We start from the raw sequence: 19,674 nt of genomic DNA, 5'->3' as shown, positions 1-19,674 counted from the left end.
AGCTCCTTGGCTGGACTGGACAGAATCACCTTGACGCTTGTTCAGGATGAATGATGGGAAGGGGGCTTTTGTATTTAAATTCCTGAGCACGTGGGCTGGAAAGGGCAGCTGGAATAAAGGGTCATTCTAGCTTGTGCCCTTGGCGGATGGATTCAGACTAGGTGGTGGTTTGGTATTCTGACCGTGACCTCTCCCAATGCCAAGTGCGCAGCACGCCTGAATTCGTTTTTACATCCATGGGGATCTTGTCCTATCACGTGCTGCTATGTGGCGTAGAATCACGGCAGGAAATAAGCAACTCTCCTGCGTTGTTGTTGGAGCCATTCCCACCCATAGCGACCCTGTGCAGCACAGAAGGACACACTGCCTGGTCGGGCAACCTCCTCACAATTGTTCCCATGCCGAGCTCATTGTGGCGGCCACCTGTGCCTTTCCGTTGAGGCCATCTCCTTGAGGGCCTTCCTGGTTTTCGCTGGCCCTGTGCTCGACCAAGCAGGATGCCCTTCTGATTCACAAAGGACACTAGTGCAGGACCTTTAAAAAAAACAAAGAACCATGGGCGGCTAGGACAATTTTAAGTAGCCCACTGATGACCACAAGGGGGGGGGGGTTCCTAAGCAGAAGGGTCTGTGTCTCAAATAGCATCCAGAGCAGAGGTCCGGTGGGTGGCTGACATGATCTGGAAATGGAGGCGAGTTTGGTGTGTCCATCGTGCCAGGCGGGCGGGCTTGTGGTGGGGAGGTGGAGAAGGATGTGAGAACTTTGAGAGCCCAGAGGTCAGGGCAGAGGTCATAGAGCCTTGGATAGCGAGATGCTTTTGGTTCTTTAGTGTTCCCTCCATCCAAAATGGACATAACTTCCAGGTGAGGCGGTGGTGATCCTCAGAATCAACCCACCTAAAGCAATCAGAGCAGAACCCAGAAGCTACCTAGCCCCATGGAAAGGACAGCCAGAGGTTCCCCCTGCTGGGACACAAGCCCCACAGAGGGAAGGACCTGGGTGTATCTTCTGAACGGCGTCTCTAGTACCTGGAACATTACTTAGGCTTATAGTAGATGCTCAATAAACATCTGTTAGGTGAATGAATCACCGTGCAAGTATGCTGGATCCTGAGCAATCTGCGATGGAGAAAAGGCCCTGTCTTAGCGGTTTCTAGAGTTGGCATTTGTTGGATGCTGGAATCAATAACTGCACGGCTAGAGAGAAAAGAGGAAGGGAGTGAGGTGGGGATGGGTCGTGGAGAGGTTTTCTCACCCCCTTGGGTAGCATGGGAGCTCGGAGTTGGCTGAAGTGGTTATTCCCCCACGTTTGCCGGTCTGAGGTTAGAATGACTGTCTGGAGCCTCTTGAGTTTTGATGGGACGGACATTACCAACTGGCAGAGGCACCTTTAATGGCCCTCTGGTCCATTTAGAGTTTCCGTCTTGTTCCCATTCCCTGGAATGGGTGCCAGAGATTGTGTTGTCCATCTTGCTAAAGTGATTGCTACGTTTTCTTTCCAGGCTCAGGCTCCACGAAGAAAAGGTGATCAAAGACAGACGGCATCATCTTAAAACCTACCCCAACTGCTTTGTTGCCAAAGAACTCATTGACTGGCTGATCGAGCACAAGGAGGCTTCCGACAGAGAGACGGCAATTAAACTCATGCAGAAACTAGCAGACCGGGGCATTATTCATCACGGTGAGTGAGGTGGCCGTCGAGGGGACGTGAGCGGAAATGAAGGACCATTCTATTCCTGACAGCAACCTGCTCACTTACGAAAGAGAAGATCATTACTGTGTGAGCTCCCTCATACTTCAACCCAATCACAGCCCCCTTTTCTCCTCCAAGGGTTATTTGTATTTATTTTTATGCATTTCTTCTTCGTACTTTTACTTTCTGGGTATGCGTCTCTAAACCACGTATGACATTACTTAGCATACTTTCTTGAGAAACGTGTTCTTTTGCCCCTTGATCAGCTCCTGGTGTTAGGGTCCCCAGTTCACTTTCACTCTCTACAATATTCCATATATGGACATGCTGTCACACCCTCTTATCCATGCTAATTATCCAGGCTTCAAAGCTATGGGCAGAGAGCCGGTTTCAGAACGGTGGCTGTTGCTTATAAGGCAATGAATGTTCACGAGCACGTTCCGTTGAACTCTGAGACCGCAGCCAAGGCCTTGCATCACTCCCTGGAGCAGGGATGCTCTGTCTCCCTCCTGTCGCCCAGCTTGCACTCCTCTTTCCGGTCTCTGCTTACAAGCCACCTCTCAGTGGACGTTCTCACTCCATAAAGCTGGGCTGGCTTTTCTTCTGAGTGGTCCCATTTCAGCCTCGTTTTACCTCTTCCATAACCTCATCGCGTCACATTGCCATGGCGTGGGGACATTTCTTTCTTTATCACTAGATTGTGATTAAAAAACCAAAAACACCAATATCTGTCCCAATATGAGGCTCAAGAAAAATTGTGGAGTGAATGATGAATTGACTTTTGTGACTCTCTTAATAGAGGAGGACGATGATGATAGCTGACTCTAGTTAACAACACTGTCTGGCATTTAATTCTGTTTTAGGTTTATATAGATGCATAAATAGATATATGTGAACTAACAGAGGTATCTATGTGCTTGAAAAGTGAGATGGTGAAGAATTGTTCCTACTTTTTAGCATCTCTTTTCACTTGAGTAAGTACGAGTGAGCCCGAACCCCACCTCCTGCTCATTGCATGTTCTGTGTATGTTGTGTTGCAGTGTGCGATGAACATAAGGAATTCAAGGATGTCAAACTCTTCTACCGCTTTCGAAAGGATGATGGCACCTTCCCATTGGACAACGAAGTGAAGGCCTTCATGAGAGGACAGAGGCTCTCTGAGAAGTATGTTCCCATGATATCTCCTGACGGTGACCTTGACTTGAAGACAGGAGCAGGGTTCTTTCAGTCTGAGCTCCTGATAGTTTCAGCCTGGCTGCTGCTCCTTGGGGGCTGATTACATAACTGTTGTTTTTAATATGAGGAAACTATCATTTGCTTTGCTCATTGCCAGAAATGAAGTCGATTCCCTAAGGTTCTTAATAAAGAATCTACTTAAGTTTTTTTTTTTCCAATTTAAAACCAACTGAACCAAACTCCAGGCGTGAAAACAGAAGGGCGGAGCTAAGCGTTTGCCACGGAGTGATATGGGTGCCCTCCTCCCTCTTAAATACTCCTGTCGAAAACCGCACTGGTTTGGTTTTGGAAAGAGCTAGAGAAGCGGTGTCTGGTGCACGGGAAGTTCAGGGTCAGGTCAAGAGATAAGGAGTGAGCAGACTTCAAAGAGCAGCAGGATGTGTAAGAGGGATGACCTTTCTTTTGCTCAACCTCCTTTGCCTGTTTTTGTTTGTTTGCTTGTTTCTTTGTTTGTCTTTGTACTCTCCACCTCCCACGTCAATTCTGGTACAGTGAATCACTTCATATGTCCCTCTAGCCTTTTATTATTATTAATAAAACTCTTATTAATTATAGTTCTCAACAAATGCAAATAAAAAGCTTATGGCTCACCAAGGGGTTAGAAAGCTTGCTAACTATGTAAATAACATACATGGCATTGTTGCTGGGAGTGGGATCATGAAAATAAGATAGAGGGGTCGGAGCCAGCGACTTGGCCAGTTTTTCTATCCTGCTAGCCTTACAGTAAGCCATGCTATCCCAGAGGCTGAAAGGGGGAACTCAGGACCACCAAGAAACAAGAGCCAGGGAGAAAGCACATCCTTTGACCTCAGGATCTCTGTGCTGAGAATCTTGTTAGACCAAGAAGCCAGAGAGCTGTATACACAGAAGACAGTTAGAAATGGCAGGAACCAGGAGACTGGTGGATGACAGCTCACAAAGAGAAAAAGCTGAGTGCCTTGGAGCAGGAAGCATGCAGGCAGAGTAGGGTACCCCAGTGTTGAGAGTGTTAATTTTGTCAAAATATGGAACTAGAGCTGAGTGCTTTGGGGTCAAGGCTTTCTGGCTGAGTGGGGTGCCTCTGGGCACTTACAGTCAGAGCTTTAAGATATTTTTAACACGTACGTGAGCAGAGCAGAGGCTAAACTGAGTAGCTGAGGGGCAGAGGAAGAGAGAAAGACAGAGAGACTGAGACCTGCCTGCATCACAGCAACCAAGATTGAAGAGCTGTATCTTGAGTATTCCTGAACCTGAATTGTGACCTATAATTTTCCTAAATAAATCCCATAATTTTGAGTATTTGTCTGAGCTGTGTGTGACCATTGCAGAGAATTATCAAACCCAGTAAAGAAGGAGAGAATAGTGTGGGAGGGCTGATTGGTATCAGAACTGCTAAGTAGGATGGAGAGTGGAGACATGTCTGACCTCTACCTCCTAGGCATCAGCCTTGGGCTGTTGGTCTTGCCTCATGAAGTTAGAGAAGGTCAGGCGCCTCTGTCACGGTACCATTGTAACAGTGCCACATTCGAGCAGGAAGGCCATGAGCAGTGGAACCCCTTCCGTAACTCTGCTTGCTCTTCAGACTTGCAGGAGTGAAAACTTGCATGAGCCGCTATGCTGAGGGGGTTAGCCCTGGTGGGGGGGGGCGTTACACACTGGGCTGTTAACCACAAGGTCAGACGCTTGAAACCACCAGCCCCTCCATGAGAGAAAGATGAGGCTCTACTCAAAAGAAGATTTACAGTCTCAAAAACCAATCGAGAGGGACAGTTCTAGTCTGTCCACGAGGGTCTCTGTGAGCTGCAGTGACCCGATGGCAGTGAGGTTTTTGTTGTTGTTGTTTGATGATGGGCAGGGCTGGGAGCAGGTGATCACATGACTGGGATTTCAGAGTTTGGAGCTGTACCTGGGTTGGGCTCTGACCGGGATACTTTCCCTGCATAGACCGAGGCCTTCTCCTCAGGGAAATGGAAATACTAAGAACGTTGATCTAGAGCAGCTGTGGGAATTAAAAGAATGGACAGGGTCAAGTATGTAAGCATTAACTCCGTGTCCCAGAAGTGACTAGTGAGCAGAGACCTGAATAGAGTAAGCCTCTCAGGTGTCTGGGAACAGGATTCCAGGAAGAGCAGGCAGAAGTCGGGGCTTTGAGCTGGAACTGGGGGGGGGGGGGGGCATATGTAAAGACGGCTAGAAGACCAGCGTGCTTGGAGGGTGGGACGTGGTGGGGAGAGCAGCAGGAGATGAGTTGGGGTTAGGTGGTAGAGGGTTTTTCTGTCTGAGGGAGAACTGAGAATTTTGTTTGACATATATTGGGGAGGGGCGGTCCGATGTGCGGTCCCCACCCCCTGTGCCTTCTGTCTGGAAGCCCCTCAGTCACTCTTCTCCTTTCCAGACCTCTCTCAGGAGTTCGTGAAAAATGGCACTCAGTGGAATAACAGACGTACCACAGATGGGGGCCTTTAACAAGCAAAATTTTATTTTCTCACGGTTTAGGAGGCTGGAAGTCTGATTGCAAGGGGGCAGCTCTGGGGCAGGTGCTCTCTCTGTTGGCTCTGGAGGGGACTTCTAGTCTCTCTGAATTTCTGCTCCTGCGTGAATTCCATGTGGCGCACTGCCTCTCTGCTCCTCACTTCTCCTCTGCTGCTCTGTTTGGTCTCTTTTAACTCAAGAGAGGCCCTGCACAAGTCCTCCCTCATTAACATAAGGAAGACAACCTCTCCCTAGACGTGGAGTTGTGATCACCGGCAGAGGGGTTGGGATTGTGTGTTTCAGAGAGTTCCTGGGAGAGTGGGAATCTTTCCCCAGACTGTTTTCAAGCTCCTTCGTATGTTGGGTGGAAGATCATCCGGTCTGTACACTCACCCTGACTTGTCTTGACATCACACGAAATGCATCCTTCTCTGGAAGGGTAAGGTTATTAGTTAAGGGACACCCTTACATGTCTATCCCATTAAAGAGTTGTATGAAAATTTCTCCTCTGACCATTTCCTATAGTAGACTCTAAACAACATTCGAATAAGGAGCCTGGGTAGTGAGGTAGTCACGCACTGGGCTGTGATCCGCATGGTCGGCGATTCGAAACCAGCAGCTGCTTGGCAGGAGAAAGACAGGGCTTTCCACCCTCTCAACAGTCACCGTCCAGAACCCCACAGGGGGCTGCGTTGAGTCAGCATGACTCCATATGAGTGAGAAACAAAGAGTCAGAGAAAAAAAAGCAATGTCCATTGAGTCAACTCCAAGCATTGTGTGTCAGATTAGAACCATGCTCCGCAGAAGTTTCGTTGGCTGATCTTTGTGTGGAAGTCAATCACCAGGTCTTTTTGTCTCAAGCAGTTCTGTGAACCGCCTTCTGGTTAGCAACAGCACAGTGAGCGAAAGATTTGTCCCATTCAGAAACAACCTACAGTCGGGGGCTGCCTTCTCCTCTGGCTTACTGTCTCTGCTGTGACTGAATGCATGCCCGCGCGATTGCAGGTGGGAAATATTTGCTGTAACAACGAATAGATCTCCAGGCAAGTTGATCAATATCTCTCTGCTTTCCTGGGTGGAGTTGACTTTCTAATCATTAACATTCAATGTTCCACTTTCCAAATCCATCAATTTATTCAGACTGCTTGTGAAAGTAGCCCTGGGAAAAGGGTGTAAGTACTAACCTTGGATGAGCAAGCTGCTGCCCGACAGACCAGCTTCAGCTGGCTGGAACAAGGGTGCAACATACTCTGGGGCCCTTGGAGGCAACAGTTCAATGGAAGCTGCTTGATCATTTATGTCTAGGGGAGCCGCTGAATTTGATATGCATTTTCTAAGCTCTTTTTCATTTATCTCGGTACAACCTAGTAGTTTGTATATTTTGGGGTATTTTTTCTTATCACATTAACAAGCGAATAGTTGTTAATTTTAAATATTCAAGGTTTTCCCCCCTGCATATTTGACCCCAAGTCCTAATTTTGGCTGTTTCTAATATTTGGGAAAGAAAGCCTTGCTCTCTTTTGATGTGTTCTGTTTGAGATTATAATGGCGGATAATGTTAGTTGAGTTGGAATTGACTCAATAATAGCACTTAGGTTTTTTTGTTTTGTTTTGTTTTTGCTGAGTTGGTATAAGATCATTCATTCCATCATCCTAACGACCCTTAAAGGCTGTTCTTGACCCCATGTTACCGGCGAGGGAAATGTGGGAGAGGTTAAATCTCTTGTCCAAGATCTCCTGAGTCATTAAACCCAGGAGGTCAGAGCCCAAGCTTGTTGCCACTAGGCTTTTTGTATGCCCTTTGGAGAGCAAATGAGAAAAATCCATGTTTACTGAAAAAAAAAATATTGTCTACTTTCAAATGTAACATGGAGTGTATAAGATACCAGGGTATGTAATTCCCTAGAAATAGCTCAGAATTTTTAGAGTAGACATTGGAAACGAGATGTACCCGCATGGGGAATCTTCAGGATATCCGAGGGAGCTGAGGCTGAGGGAGCCACCGCGTCTTGTAGTTCTAAATGAAGCTGGTCAAAGCCCTTGCAACTCGATCAGCGGTTCTCCCCCTTCCTAATGCCGTGACCCTTTCATACAGTTCCTCATGTGGTGGTGATTCCCCCAGCCATCAAATTAGTTTCCTTGCTACTTCATCACTGCAATGTTGCTACTGTTGTGAATCGGGCGACCCCTGTGAAAGGGTTGTTCGACTCCCAAAGGGGTCGCGACCCACAGGTTGAGAACCCCACATTAAGAGGATCTCACCCAAACCTTGTTCCAACATAAACGGGATGTAAACTGGGACCCCCACTTTGAGGAGGAGCATCTGCGATGATTTATCATGATGACGACACAGCAGCCAATGAGGGACAGAGGCGAGAGGAGGTGGCACACATTGAGGCTGCTGCTTGTGCCGTAACCTTTCACCTACTGGAGGGGGGCGTGGGGGGAGGTGTGGACCGCACTGTCAATATTTCCTTTGGTCTCCTCGCTTGCTGGCTGGCTCCGTTATTAATAGCTTTACATTGTGAAACTCTGCGGTTTCTGGCAGAGGCTTTGCTGAGCTGTGCTGGATTCATGGGAGCCCTGCCTTTCGAACCCGAGTGGATGTCTTCAGCCTGCTTTTCAGTCAGGCGGAGCTGTGGCTAACATTCCCGTTCCAGTGAGCTCCGAACTAAAGTTCTAATGACCTTGCAGCCTCTCTGAATCGGACCCTCAAGCACATGCTAGTTCAGCGGCCAGAAAACGGCCACCTGGGCTCCCCAGCATAAAGGGAGTTACAAGGGAGTGGGGGACACGAGTCATGACGTGGCATCCCACAAAGCCCCGTGTTTCAGTTCCCCTGCATGGGGAGGCGGCCGCACTTCTCTGAGCCGCAGTGAGACATGGACATGAGCCTGGGGCCCCTGTGGGAGGGCCGTGTCGAGGGAGATTGAGGAAGACAACATACCTGTACGGTGCCTGCTAAGCACCGTGCTTGTGCGTGGCTCAGAGTGAGAGCGTCAGAAACCTTAGTGCTTCTGTCAGTGATGACCGACACAGTCCCTAAACGGCCCCTCCCGTTTGTTTCATGATGTGCTTTTTGGACACAGCCTAGTGTCGTGGTGAATCTTGACCTCGTACCCAAAGCAAGTGGTTTCCCCTTTGTGCTGCCTCTGCTAGCCCATCGAGGAAACGGAGGTGCAGGCTAGACCGGCCTTGTGGACTTCTTGGGGAATAAACAGCTGCCATGTAGAAAGCGCCTGGAGTGTGAGCACCGTGGCTCCTCTCTGCACACAGCGTGTGGCACAGCTACCAGGAGGCTGTGTGCAGCCCTTGGTATTTCTGAGCATGCTCAGGGCGGAGTGCTTCCTGGCCTGCTGTGCCCAGCGCTCGGGAAGGCCATCCCATAGACTGCCGATGCTGAGGAAATGGCCCAAGGTGGGGGTGGGGGCAGCGGCACACCATTCTGCTCTTACTTTTGCACCGTCAGGGGTGCCCCAGCCATGCACGCATGCTCACAATTACATTCTCCCCAAGAGGACAGTGTTTAGTTTTCAAAGAACGCTTTTGCAACCGAAAGGTCGGCAGTTTGAAACCACCTGGAGGTACTTGAGAAGAAAGGCCTGATGACTTGCTTCTGAAAGGTCACAGCCACAAAAGCCCTGGGGAGCACCTTTACCCAGTTCACGCTCCGACAGAGAGGACACAGAGTCCCCTGCGGCCCAGTGCGACGTGGGCACAAGGGGGGTGGCTGTGGGTGGAGGCCGACCCAGCAGCAATGGGTTGGGATTTGGGCAAGAAGACTAATTTTAGCTTCAGAAAACAACCTTGAGTCTTCAGATGGTGGAAGAGGTTTGGGGTGCTTGCTCCAAACAGCACGGCTGATTATCTTTCACAAAGAATTAGGGCCTTTTAAAAGAAGACAAAGGGTTGAGCGCAGGGTTGCCGAATGCTCCGTATACTGGCGCACAGGAGTCACTGTGAGAAGACGAGGTTGAGGTTCAAGTGCTTACCTTGATCATCTTCAGAATGTAAAGCTGCACCTCACCCACACATTAAGAGAGGGGACTGACTAGCCAATCCTAAATTCTCTTCGGTCTTTACATGGAGTGAGGCCTCACCTAGGTTCTGAGGTTGTTGTGTGGTTCAAACTATAGGCACAAGGTCTACTCTCCTCCAGGGAGCCCCGGCCACACTGTTGGGTCAGCGTTGTGCCAGTAACTGCAAGGTTAGCGGTTCAAACTCAGTATCCATGCTGACGAAGACTGGTGAGGCTTTCTGCTCTAGTGGGAGTCACGAGACCTTGCGCCACGATGAGTTGGAATTGACTGGATGGCAGTAGGTTTGGTTTGGTTTGGTTCGGTTCGGTTTGGTTCGGTTTGGTTAGGTTAGATTAGGTTTGGTTTGGTTAGGTTTGGTTTGGTTTGGTTAGGTTAGGTTTGGTTAGGTTAGGTTTGGTTTTGTTTGGTTACTCAGCTAAAGGTTGCTGTGATGCAAACCTGCTCAGAAGAAAGGCCTCTCGGTCCACTTCCTTAAAGACTGGGAACACCTTATCGATTCATTCCACTTGGTAACACACACCAGTTGCCACGAGCCAGATTTGCCTCAGTAGCAAACAGTTTGATGGTTTTTAGGGCTGGCTCCTGTAGGTTATAAGGAGCCCTGGAGTAGTGGTTATTCGTTGGGCTGCTAACCTCCAGGTCAGAAGTTCAAAACCACCAGCTGCTCAGTGGGAGAAAGAGAGGACTTTCTACTCCCCCAAAGAGTTACAGTCTCGAAAACTGACAGGGGCCATTCTACCCTGACCTACTGAGTCACTATCAGAGTCTTCCTGTAGAGTGTAGTCTCAGTTTAAGGCTGCACGATTCTGGCTTTCCTAAACAGCCAAGACCTGTCTGACCTGCATGGGGCTTTTCCACCGCATTAAAGAATTGATGTAAAAGGCAGATCTCTGCTGACTGTCCCTGCTTCTTTTAGCATCTCGCATCCACTGGCCTGAAGAGAAAGGGAAGGGGAAGCTCTTTCCAAAGGGGCAAAGCCCTCTGTGTATTTTATCTGACCAGGTTTCTCTGCCATTTGCCCCGGGACCTTTCTCCCGCTCCCTCCCAGTGGCTGGTACAACAAATATTTGTTGAATGAACACAGGATCCACCTGCTGTGTGTGTTCCCTGAAAGAGCTTGCTTTTACTGGCAGGCAGCAGTTGCCAGAGATTCACCTTGTCTTGCCTCTTAGGGGAGACAGCCGAGGCTCTCTCCCCCTGCGAAGAGTGAGGGTCTCAGAAACACAGAGGAGCAGTTCTGCCCTTTCCCAGAGGATCCCTGTGAGTCCGCGTAGACTCCATGGCAGCGAGTGCTCTTGAGGAGTTACGAAGCATTTTCTGTGTTAATTTGTTGGTTCCTCAATACAGCTCTGTGGGTATACTCAGTAGGCATAATTAAAACCAGGGGTCCTCAAACTTTGTAAACAGGGGGTCAGTTCACTGTCCCTTAGACTGTTGGAGGGCTGGACTATAGTTTGAAAAAAAAACTATGAACAAATTCCTATGCACACAGCACTTATCTTATTTTGAAGTAAAAAACCAAAACGGGGCAAAACCACCCGGCGGGCCGGATAACTGCCCTCAGAGGGCCGCATGTGGCCCGCGGGCCGCAGTTGGAGGATGCCTCATTGAAACCATTTGGGAGATGGGATCATGAGCTCCAAGTAGGATTAGTGGCTGGCATCGACTCAGAGAGCCATAGAGCTGCAGTGGAGGGAAAGTCTCCAGTGTTTAACTGCTAACTTGAAAGGCCACCCCTCAAACTCACCAGCTGCTCTGGGGATTATGGTGAGACTGCTCCCTAAAGATTGACGCTCCCAGAAACCAGAGGAATGGCAATGGGTCGGAGTCGACTCAGCAGCAGTGGGGTTCCTCTACTTCCAGTGTGAGAGTTACTGTCAGGACTGAGAATGTTGAGTCCGGCACACTGGTTCACATTTTTTATTCAAAATACGACTTCTTACTGTTTTGGAAGCTGTAATTAAAAAGACTTTTGTGCAACAGTTTTGTCCCATGGAGCATGCTGGCCTATTGTGTTGTGAGTGTCATCTGTAATTTCAGAGAATCTTGGGATGAAACATTTCCTGCCTTCTTGGTATATGTGAAGAAGCCCTGAGATTGCAATGGAAATGGCTTAGAGATGATTGCCTCTTGTAACCGCTTATCCATGTGCAACGAGGATCGTAATACTGGGTAACAATAGCAAGAACTGTAAGGAGTCTGAGATGTAATCCCCTGGGAAGCTCACAAGTTTGCCTCCCTTGCTTCATAGATGCTGACTGAAGACAGGGATCCCTGGGGTCAGTGTCACAGGACAGGGTGTTGCTTACAGCAATAGTGAGAGCCAGGGGGGGGCCTTTTCCTACGTCGGTTTTGGAGCCCAGCTCCTGTGGGGTGGCAGCAGGTGGACTAGGGGTGGATATCTGCTGCCCAGGATGGTGCAGGAAGGACCACCCCCGCCCCCAGGTTGGGGAGTCTGAATCTGTGATAACGGTTTGCTAAGAAACCTGCTCAGGCCGGGAGGGACACATTATCTTTATGCTTAAACAAACAAGCTAAACTCACAGCCATGCCTGGACCTCAGCTGATAGCACCTCTATGGGCGAAAGCAGAATCGCTCCCTTTGGGTTTCTGAGGTTGATGGTTTCAAACTGCTGGCTTTGCGGTTAGCAGCCCGATGCATAGGCAGCAATGCCACTAGGGTTCCAGGGTTCCTTTATGTTACTGGTTCGTAAACGGATTGGCCCTTTTGTTCCAGAAGAAGAACCTACCTATGTGAGGTCTCCTGGAGAATTTTCTTTCAACACTGAAACAAAAGACACAAAGCCATTGGATGTTTTTTTTTGTTTGTTTTTGTTTTTGTGGCTGATCGTTAGACCCACAGCAGTTACCCTCACCACTTCTCTGATTGTGTCTGTCTGTGTGTCTGTCTGTGTGTCTGTGTGAACCCAAACTACCTTCTAGACTCCACTGCATAGCCTTGTAAGTAAATGTTGTTTCATCCTAAAGAGGACATGAAAAGTGGGAACCTGTACCATTCCATTAGAGGAAAGAGCTTAATTATTCAAAATGTGTTAAAACTGCACCATTTTCAAAGGGCCCGCAGTTCTTCCTACAGAGTAATTCACACAAATTTTGAAACACAATTTTATTTGGTTTCATTGTGCATATATTGTTCTACGCAGGGTCATGGGAGAATTTTGGGTCTAGAATTATATCCTTTTTTGGAGACTCTTCATTATCTCCATATATACATATATTTCTTTATAGCCAGCTGTGGAATGCAAAGCTGTGGGTCCCATAAACAACTTGTATAAATGTTCACCGAGGTGCCCATCAGGCATCCTGGGGGTTGAGGCAATTACAGAGGCAAAAAAAACTCAGTATTAAATGTTTTGGAAATGTTGATGGTAACATATGTACAAGTGTGCTTAATACAGTTGAATGATAGATTGTCATAAGATTTGTAAGAGCACCTCAATAAAATGACTAATATAATAATAATGTACTTTCTATGTATAAAAAAATACTTCCAGCTTCATTAAAGCACCTTTAACATAACAAAACCCAACCAAACAAAAAAAAGGAACACTTTGTAATATCAGCACACATTTTATGCTGTGGAAGTTTCCAACAAATTTGGAAATCTGCTTTATAAATTATACAAGCGGTTTAAAGTATGTAAGAAAACCTTAGAAGGTATTTCTACACCTGTCACGGTGGGCTCTCCATGTCCAAGATCAACTCAGAGATACTGACAAGAGTGCATGCACGTGGGTGAACAGGAACTGGCCCTGGCCCCCAGCACAGGTGACGCTCTGTCCTTGACGGCTACAGGCTTGGCCTGCAGGGCAGGGCTATCTCAGGAGCCAGCCTCGTGGCCAGTTTGGGCCAGGTGGCCAAGCTGAGCCCACTTCCTTGGGTGCAGAGCTTTATGGTGCTTTCCAGTTTGTTTGCTCAGGTGCTTGGCAGGGGGAGGGGTGGAGGTAGGAAAATACCTCTAGTGACAATTAAAAGATCTTACAGGCAACATAAAGATGAGGCTGCAGGGAGACTTACCAGTGCAGTGGACAGGCAGGGAAGACAAAGACAGGAGGCTTCAAAACCCTTAGGGCCAGCCGTTAGAGAGACAGCCGAGCACACCCGAAGATATGGACCGCCATGACCTAGGGCGCAAACGCAGGCCAGTAGCCTGTGTGAAGCTTGGATGTGCTGGGCACTGTGCATGTACCATTTTATGAAATCCTCAGTCCTAGCCGGTAGGCTAAATCCAGTCATTCTCCCGTCAATACACAACAAGACGGTCCGAGAGACGCGCTGACTTGCTGATGTTGGCTCAGTAATTGCTGGTTTCCAGCCCGGGAACCCCTTCTTCCCGTTTCTCAAGCGGCACTGTCTCATCCCACAGATTCTTCCACTTCCCTGTGTAGCAATAACCACCACTACTAAGTTATGAGCAGTGCGGGGCCACTTAATGGAGTTTTTAAACTGGCCTGGCAAAAAAGTAGCATCCCTTGGCTCCTGCCAGTTCCTTGGATCTGGCCTTAGAAACCATTTTCCTTACTGTTTCTTGGGAACGCTCCCACTGCCCACCCCCGCCCAGTACTGGAAGGCAGTCTTAGAGCATTGATACCACTTGGAACAGGCCATCGGGCAGCTCAGCTGCCTTTGTCAGAAGTGTCAGCCACTGATTGTCATCTAGATGTGTCACCTAGCTCTGGTTTGTTGTTGAAAAGGGGGGATTGGACTGAAAGGTAAACAGATTGTTGCTTGAATTCAGCCAACTGGATTCATCGAGGCTGGAGATTGACTTGTGCTGGTTTCTTTGGGCAAGTGCCCCTCCTCCTGTGTCAGGACAGGGCTGCAAACAGCACGATTGAGGTCGCCCGCCCAGGCCTTGTAGGCCTTTGCCGATGTGGTGAATGGGAAAAACAGTTCAGCGTGTAGAGACACCGTCAGAGTTCTTCTCTTGACGTTGATGAGCAAGACACTCGCTGTTTCTGCGTCTCTGTGTTTTGAGCTGTAAATTGGGGAGAAAATACGTGCTCCACAGCAATGAGGTCATGCTGAACGGAGTCTCGCCTTCCTCAAGTCATAGAAAAGTGCATACACTTGGGAGGATCCTCGTCGTTCCCAAGTTGCATGAAAGCACGTGGCTGTAGACACCACCGTCGCATTCAGTCCGTGTGCTGGACAACGTCACTGTGCGCTTTCACATCTCCTTCCTCCTCTTGTATCTGGGCACCAGCTGCTGTGGGTGGCCTGAATATTGCGATGAGGCTGGAAGACGATAGCCCGGCTGGTATTTCAAACACCAGCAGGGTCGCCCGCGGTGGCGACCGAGGTTCTGGCAGAGGTTTCAGACTAGACAGAACAGGAGAGAAGCTCGGCAGTGTGTTTCAAGCAGCAGTCAGGGAAACCCAACAGAAGGTGAGGGGCTCCAGGGAGTTTGTGGGAATATGGAACTGAAGAATGTCCTGACATTTCCCATGAACTTTTGTTTTTCAAATAATTAAAAAAATAATTTTATCGGGGCTTGTACAACTCTTATCACAGTCCATGCATCCATCCATTGTGTCAGGCACATTTGGACATTTGCTGCCCTCATCATTCTCAAAACATTTCCTTTCTACTGGAGCCCTTGGTATCAGTTCCTAATTTTTCCCCTCCTTCCCTACTCCCCCTCCCTCACGAGCCCTTGATAACTTATAAATTATTATTATTTTGTCCAACGTCTCCTTTCACCCACTTTTCTGTTGTCCATCCCCCAGGCAGGAGGTTTATGTAGATCCTTATAATTGGTTCCCCCTTTCTATCCAACCTTCCCCCTACCCTACTTGTATCTCTACTCTCACCACTGGTTCTGAAGGGTTCATCTGTCCTGATTCCCTGTGTTTCCAGTTCCTATCTGTACCAGTGTACATCCTCTGGTCTAGCTGGATTTGTAAGGTCGAATTGAGGTCATGATAGTGTGGAGGATGAAGCATTAAAAAACTAGAGGAAAGTTGTGGGTTTCATCGGTTCTATACTACACCCTGACTGGCTTGTCTCTTCCTTGTGATTCTTCTGTTAGGGAATCTCCATTTGTCTACAGATGGGTTTTGGGTCTCCACTCCACACTACCCCTCATTCACATTGATATGACTTTTTGTTCTGGGTCTTTGATGCCTGTTACTTGATCCCATTGACACCTTTTGATCACACAGGCTGGTGTGTTTCTTCCATGTGGGCTTTGTTGCTTCTCAGATAGATGGCTGATAGCTGGGTACAATCAGGTTTCTTCACCACATTTGTTTTGTTTATGCACTCATTTTGTCTTCAGTGATTGTGTTGGGAAGGTGAGCAGCACAGAATGCTGGGTTATTAGAACAAAGTGTTCTTATGCTGAGGGAGTACTTGAGAAGAGACCTGTGGTAGTCTGGGTAGACTAGAGAAACAAATTCATAAACACACATATGTGTATGAGAAAGTGCTTTATATAAAGAGTAATTGTACATTAAGAAAACATCCCAGCCCAGTTCAGATCAAGACCATAAGTCCAACAGTAGCCCATATGTCCAATACAAATCTATAAAGCCCTCTTCAGACTCACAAAATACAAGCAATGACACCAAATGTAGGAAGATCACGGGCCATTGGGTGGGAAGTCTTGTGGATCCAGTGGTGTTGTAAGCATCTTAGCTCTGACAGGGGTCTCCACATGGCTCCTCTAGCTCAGGACACTAGTGTAGTTCCATTGTGTCTTGTAACTGTAATGTCTCCCAGGGAATGAGCCTACATCCTGTCTCCAGCGAGCTTTTCTCTCCTTAGGGCTTCCAAATGAGGGTTAACAAGCTATGACCTGGGTGACAGGCTCAACTCGACCCCATCACTCTCAATCCTCTTCGAATTGACAACAGATTATAGAACTACCACAAGGCCCAATGTCTGCCTGCTACCTTAATACTTAACATATAAATATATGTACATAGATCTAGTTCCCTATCATTATATATAAATATATTATATATGTACATGCCTGTATTTAGACCTCTATAAATATCCTTTGCCTCCTAGTTCTTTCCTCTATTTCCTTTTATTTTCCTCTTGTCCCACTATCATGTTCCACCTTCATTCCGGTTTCAGTAATTCCTCTCGGCTACATTGCCCTTGATCAAGCCCTACCAGGCATCCTATGCCTTCTTTGCCATCGATGTTAGATCACTTGTTGTTCCCTGGGTTTGTTAACACCCACTTCCTTTCATGCCCCTCCCCCTCTTCAGCATCCCTCCAGAACCATCGGTCCTGTTGTTTTCTCCTTTGGATTGTTTATCTCACCTATCTTATCTAGATAGACATGTAGAGACAATAATGAGCACAAAAACAAGACAAAGTAAAACAAAACAAAACAGAAAACAACGACCAAAAAAAGCCTGCAAACAGTTCAAGGTCTGTTTGTTGACCTTTAGGAGTGTTTTCCATTCGAGTCTCATGAGGTGCCACATCCTGGCCCCAAAGTCTATTTTTGGTATTCCCGGAGGACTTCATTGCTTTACTCCCCTTGCTGTTCTGTTGCACGCCCTTTGTGTTTCACCCCAGTGTGTTGGGGTCAGATTGGGCACAATTCCTGCACTGTGTCCCCAGTGTTGTCCCCCATAGTGCTATAGGTCAGTGATGGAGGTTGTGTCTGTGTCTCGTGGTGAGGCCGGCCCTAAGATCCTCTCTGTGCATTGCCTGCTCTGAGCAGGAGTGTCATCCTCGGGGCTTGGTGGTCCATGAACTTTTTGAAGCCCTCTTGTATGGCCTGATGAGAGTGCTGGAAGGTGTGTTTCTGAGGGAGAAGGCACTTAAAGCAGTCATCTCGCCAGGGTGACTGTGCTTGATGTTTCTGACTCCTCTGCTGGAGTACAAGCCCGTTGAGGTCGTGGACCTTGAGTTCTGACCCATTTTGGACTCATCAGTGTCCAGTGCATAGCAAGTACCTAATAAACATTTGTTGAAGAGATGAGTGGACAATGAAAACACACATGGTAGTTCTGAATTAGAAAAGAAGTCAGCAGGCCACCCCTGTCTCCCTTTCCTAACTTGTGGGGTGTTCAAGTTTAAGTAAAATGAACAGGAGGCGTTTGCTAGTTGAAGATCATCTAACTGACTAGGGTCTGCTCGCAAATGCTCAGAAAAGAGTGACCAGACCAGTACCAGGTTCCGGTGTGAGGGAATTCTTTGTTCATGGTATGTCCTTCCTATAGAGGGGCAGGCATAGATGGGAAGAACCGTGAGGTCTGTCTCTACCACCCCATTCAGCTGTGGCAGATTTTCTCCTCCCAGAGATGCAGCTGAGCATCTGTAAGTACGCAGACCAAACACCAGTGGCTTCGGCTTTGTCGAGTGTCCACCCCCCCATACCCCGCCCCTCCACCTCCAGGCTGCAGTTAGCAATTGACCTTTGAGGACTGGTGATTTCTACTGGTTTCCGGTGTTCAGGGAAATCAAAGCAAATGCTTCAAAGACCTGTGTTGACTCTGCTTCCTTCTGGTCTTCAGTGTAGGCACCTTGCCCCTGCTTTTGTTTAGCCGCGACCAGTGTGGAGCAGGCTATCTAATAAGTACTCGATGAAAAAGAAAACCAAAAGCATTGCCTCTACTTGATGCTGACTCTTAGAGGAGAATAGAGCTGCCTCACAGAGAACTCACTTATTTAAATAGCTTTATTGACATATTATTTTATATCATACTAGTTCATGTTACGCATATTAAAGAGAGTTGTGCACGCATAACCCCATCAGTTGTAGAACATTTTATTTATCTTGTATTCATGATTATTAGTGCCTTATTTTTCACAACCTCTCCTGTCATAACTCTAAGTAACTACTAATCTAGTTGTTGTTTCTATAGCTTTACCTAGTTTGAGTTTCATTTAAAATCATTCAAGTAAAATAAAATACAATTCCTAGCAAATCCAACAGAATTACTTCAATTCAAAGGATGGCAGAATGTAATAAAAGCTAGCACAAGTTGAAAATGAGTTAAGAAGAAAAACAAATCATAAGATGTCAAAATTTACCCTTTGTCTACAGTAATTCACATTCACATTCCGATACACTGTGTCAAGGGACACGCCTACTCATTCTTGGTCAGCAGACTAATGGAATTCAATGGAGACTTAGTCCATTGGGGGTCTCTGGAAATGGATTTTTGGCTTTCACTACTATTTATAGTGTTCTGCAAACCAGATGCTCAGAATTTAAGTGCTGATACAGTTTCCTCCTCTGATCTTGGATTTCATCATGAGTGATTCTTCAATCACACTTGTTTGGGGGTGCTTCTGTGCGGACGTAGCACAGGGCATCTTGATGAATCTGTAATCTTTTCAGAAACCGATCACATTCTCCTGAAGATCAGCCGGTGGGTTCGCATGGCTAACCTTCAGGTTGGCAGTCAAGGCCTGAACTACTGTACACCAGAACTCTTGGTACGTTGTGCTTGGTACATTTTGAACTTAAAAGCAAGATGGCTTTTCCCAATGAGAAGTGAAGGGCGGTTGACCCTCATCTTGGAAAAGGATCATTGCACTCTTGTGGTGACGACTCTGATTGACAGCCTAGAGCTGAGGCCTTTCTCTGACACTTTTAGAATAACTTCTGAATAGTCAGCAACTTGAGACCAAGGGCTCTGTTGTTCTTTTTGTGTCTCCTGGGGAATTAGAAGATGCTTGATAAATATTTACTAAATGACCGAATGAATAAAATGACAAAGTAGTGATTTTTCTAAGCCTGTTGTGAAAGAAGGAACTTTATGGTTGCACCATGGAAGAATGCCTTTGAAAAGAGAGAGCAGGGTCAGTTGATGCTCCCTTTTCACACCACTTTCACAAATATGCTGGGCACAGATACCCCACTGGCATGTGACCTGGTAACCTGCAAAAAGGTGGTTCTTCCTTTTTTTTTTTTAAAGACACTTTATCCTACCCCTTCTAAATATATCGGTTTATTTTTCCCTGCTAACTTTTACCTTCACTTTCGCCCCGACTATTTCATCTTTTGTTTCCTAATACAGAGAAAACTGGGTGAGCCAAAAGATGAAAAGAACTTGCTTGGCTTGCCAAGTCTTGCAAGTTTTCTGCCTTTAAAACTGGGTGCAGCCTTCCTATATCCTATCACTCTCTGTTATTGGAAAATACTGGCGTTTTCTTCTCTGACACAGGGGCTGTGGTGGCCCACTGAGTTAATCACTGTTCTGCTAACCAGAAAGTCAGCCGTTCAAACCCACTAGCAGCTCTGCCGAAGAAAGATGAGGCT

General features: G+C 47.3%; 1 protein-coding gene across 1 annotated transcript in view; it reads left to right on the top strand.

Moving 5' to 3' along the window:
- The window catches only part of DEPTOR (DEP domain containing MTOR interacting protein), a 137,592-nt gene that overhangs the window by 36,246 nt on the left and 81,672 nt on the right, over positions 1–19,674 (top strand). Inside the window, exons 2-3 of the mRNA XM_075549325.1 lie at positions 1,502–1,680; positions 2,733–2,856. Of these exons, the coding sequence (XP_075405440.1) occupies positions 1,502–1,680; positions 2,733–2,856 (303 nt within the window). The remainder of the gene's footprint in view (positions 1–1,501; positions 1,681–2,732; positions 2,857–19,674) is intronic.

Source organism: Tenrec ecaudatus, chromosome 5 (genome assembly GCF_050624435.1).
Source record: "Tenrec ecaudatus isolate mTenEca1 chromosome 5, mTenEca1.hap1, whole genome shotgun sequence".
Classification (NCBI taxonomy): Eukaryota; Metazoa; Chordata; class Mammalia; order Afrosoricida; family Tenrecidae; genus Tenrec; species Tenrec ecaudatus.
The sequence above is the reverse complement of the archived record's forward strand: the minus strand, read 5'-3'. Positions and strand labels throughout refer to the sequence as shown.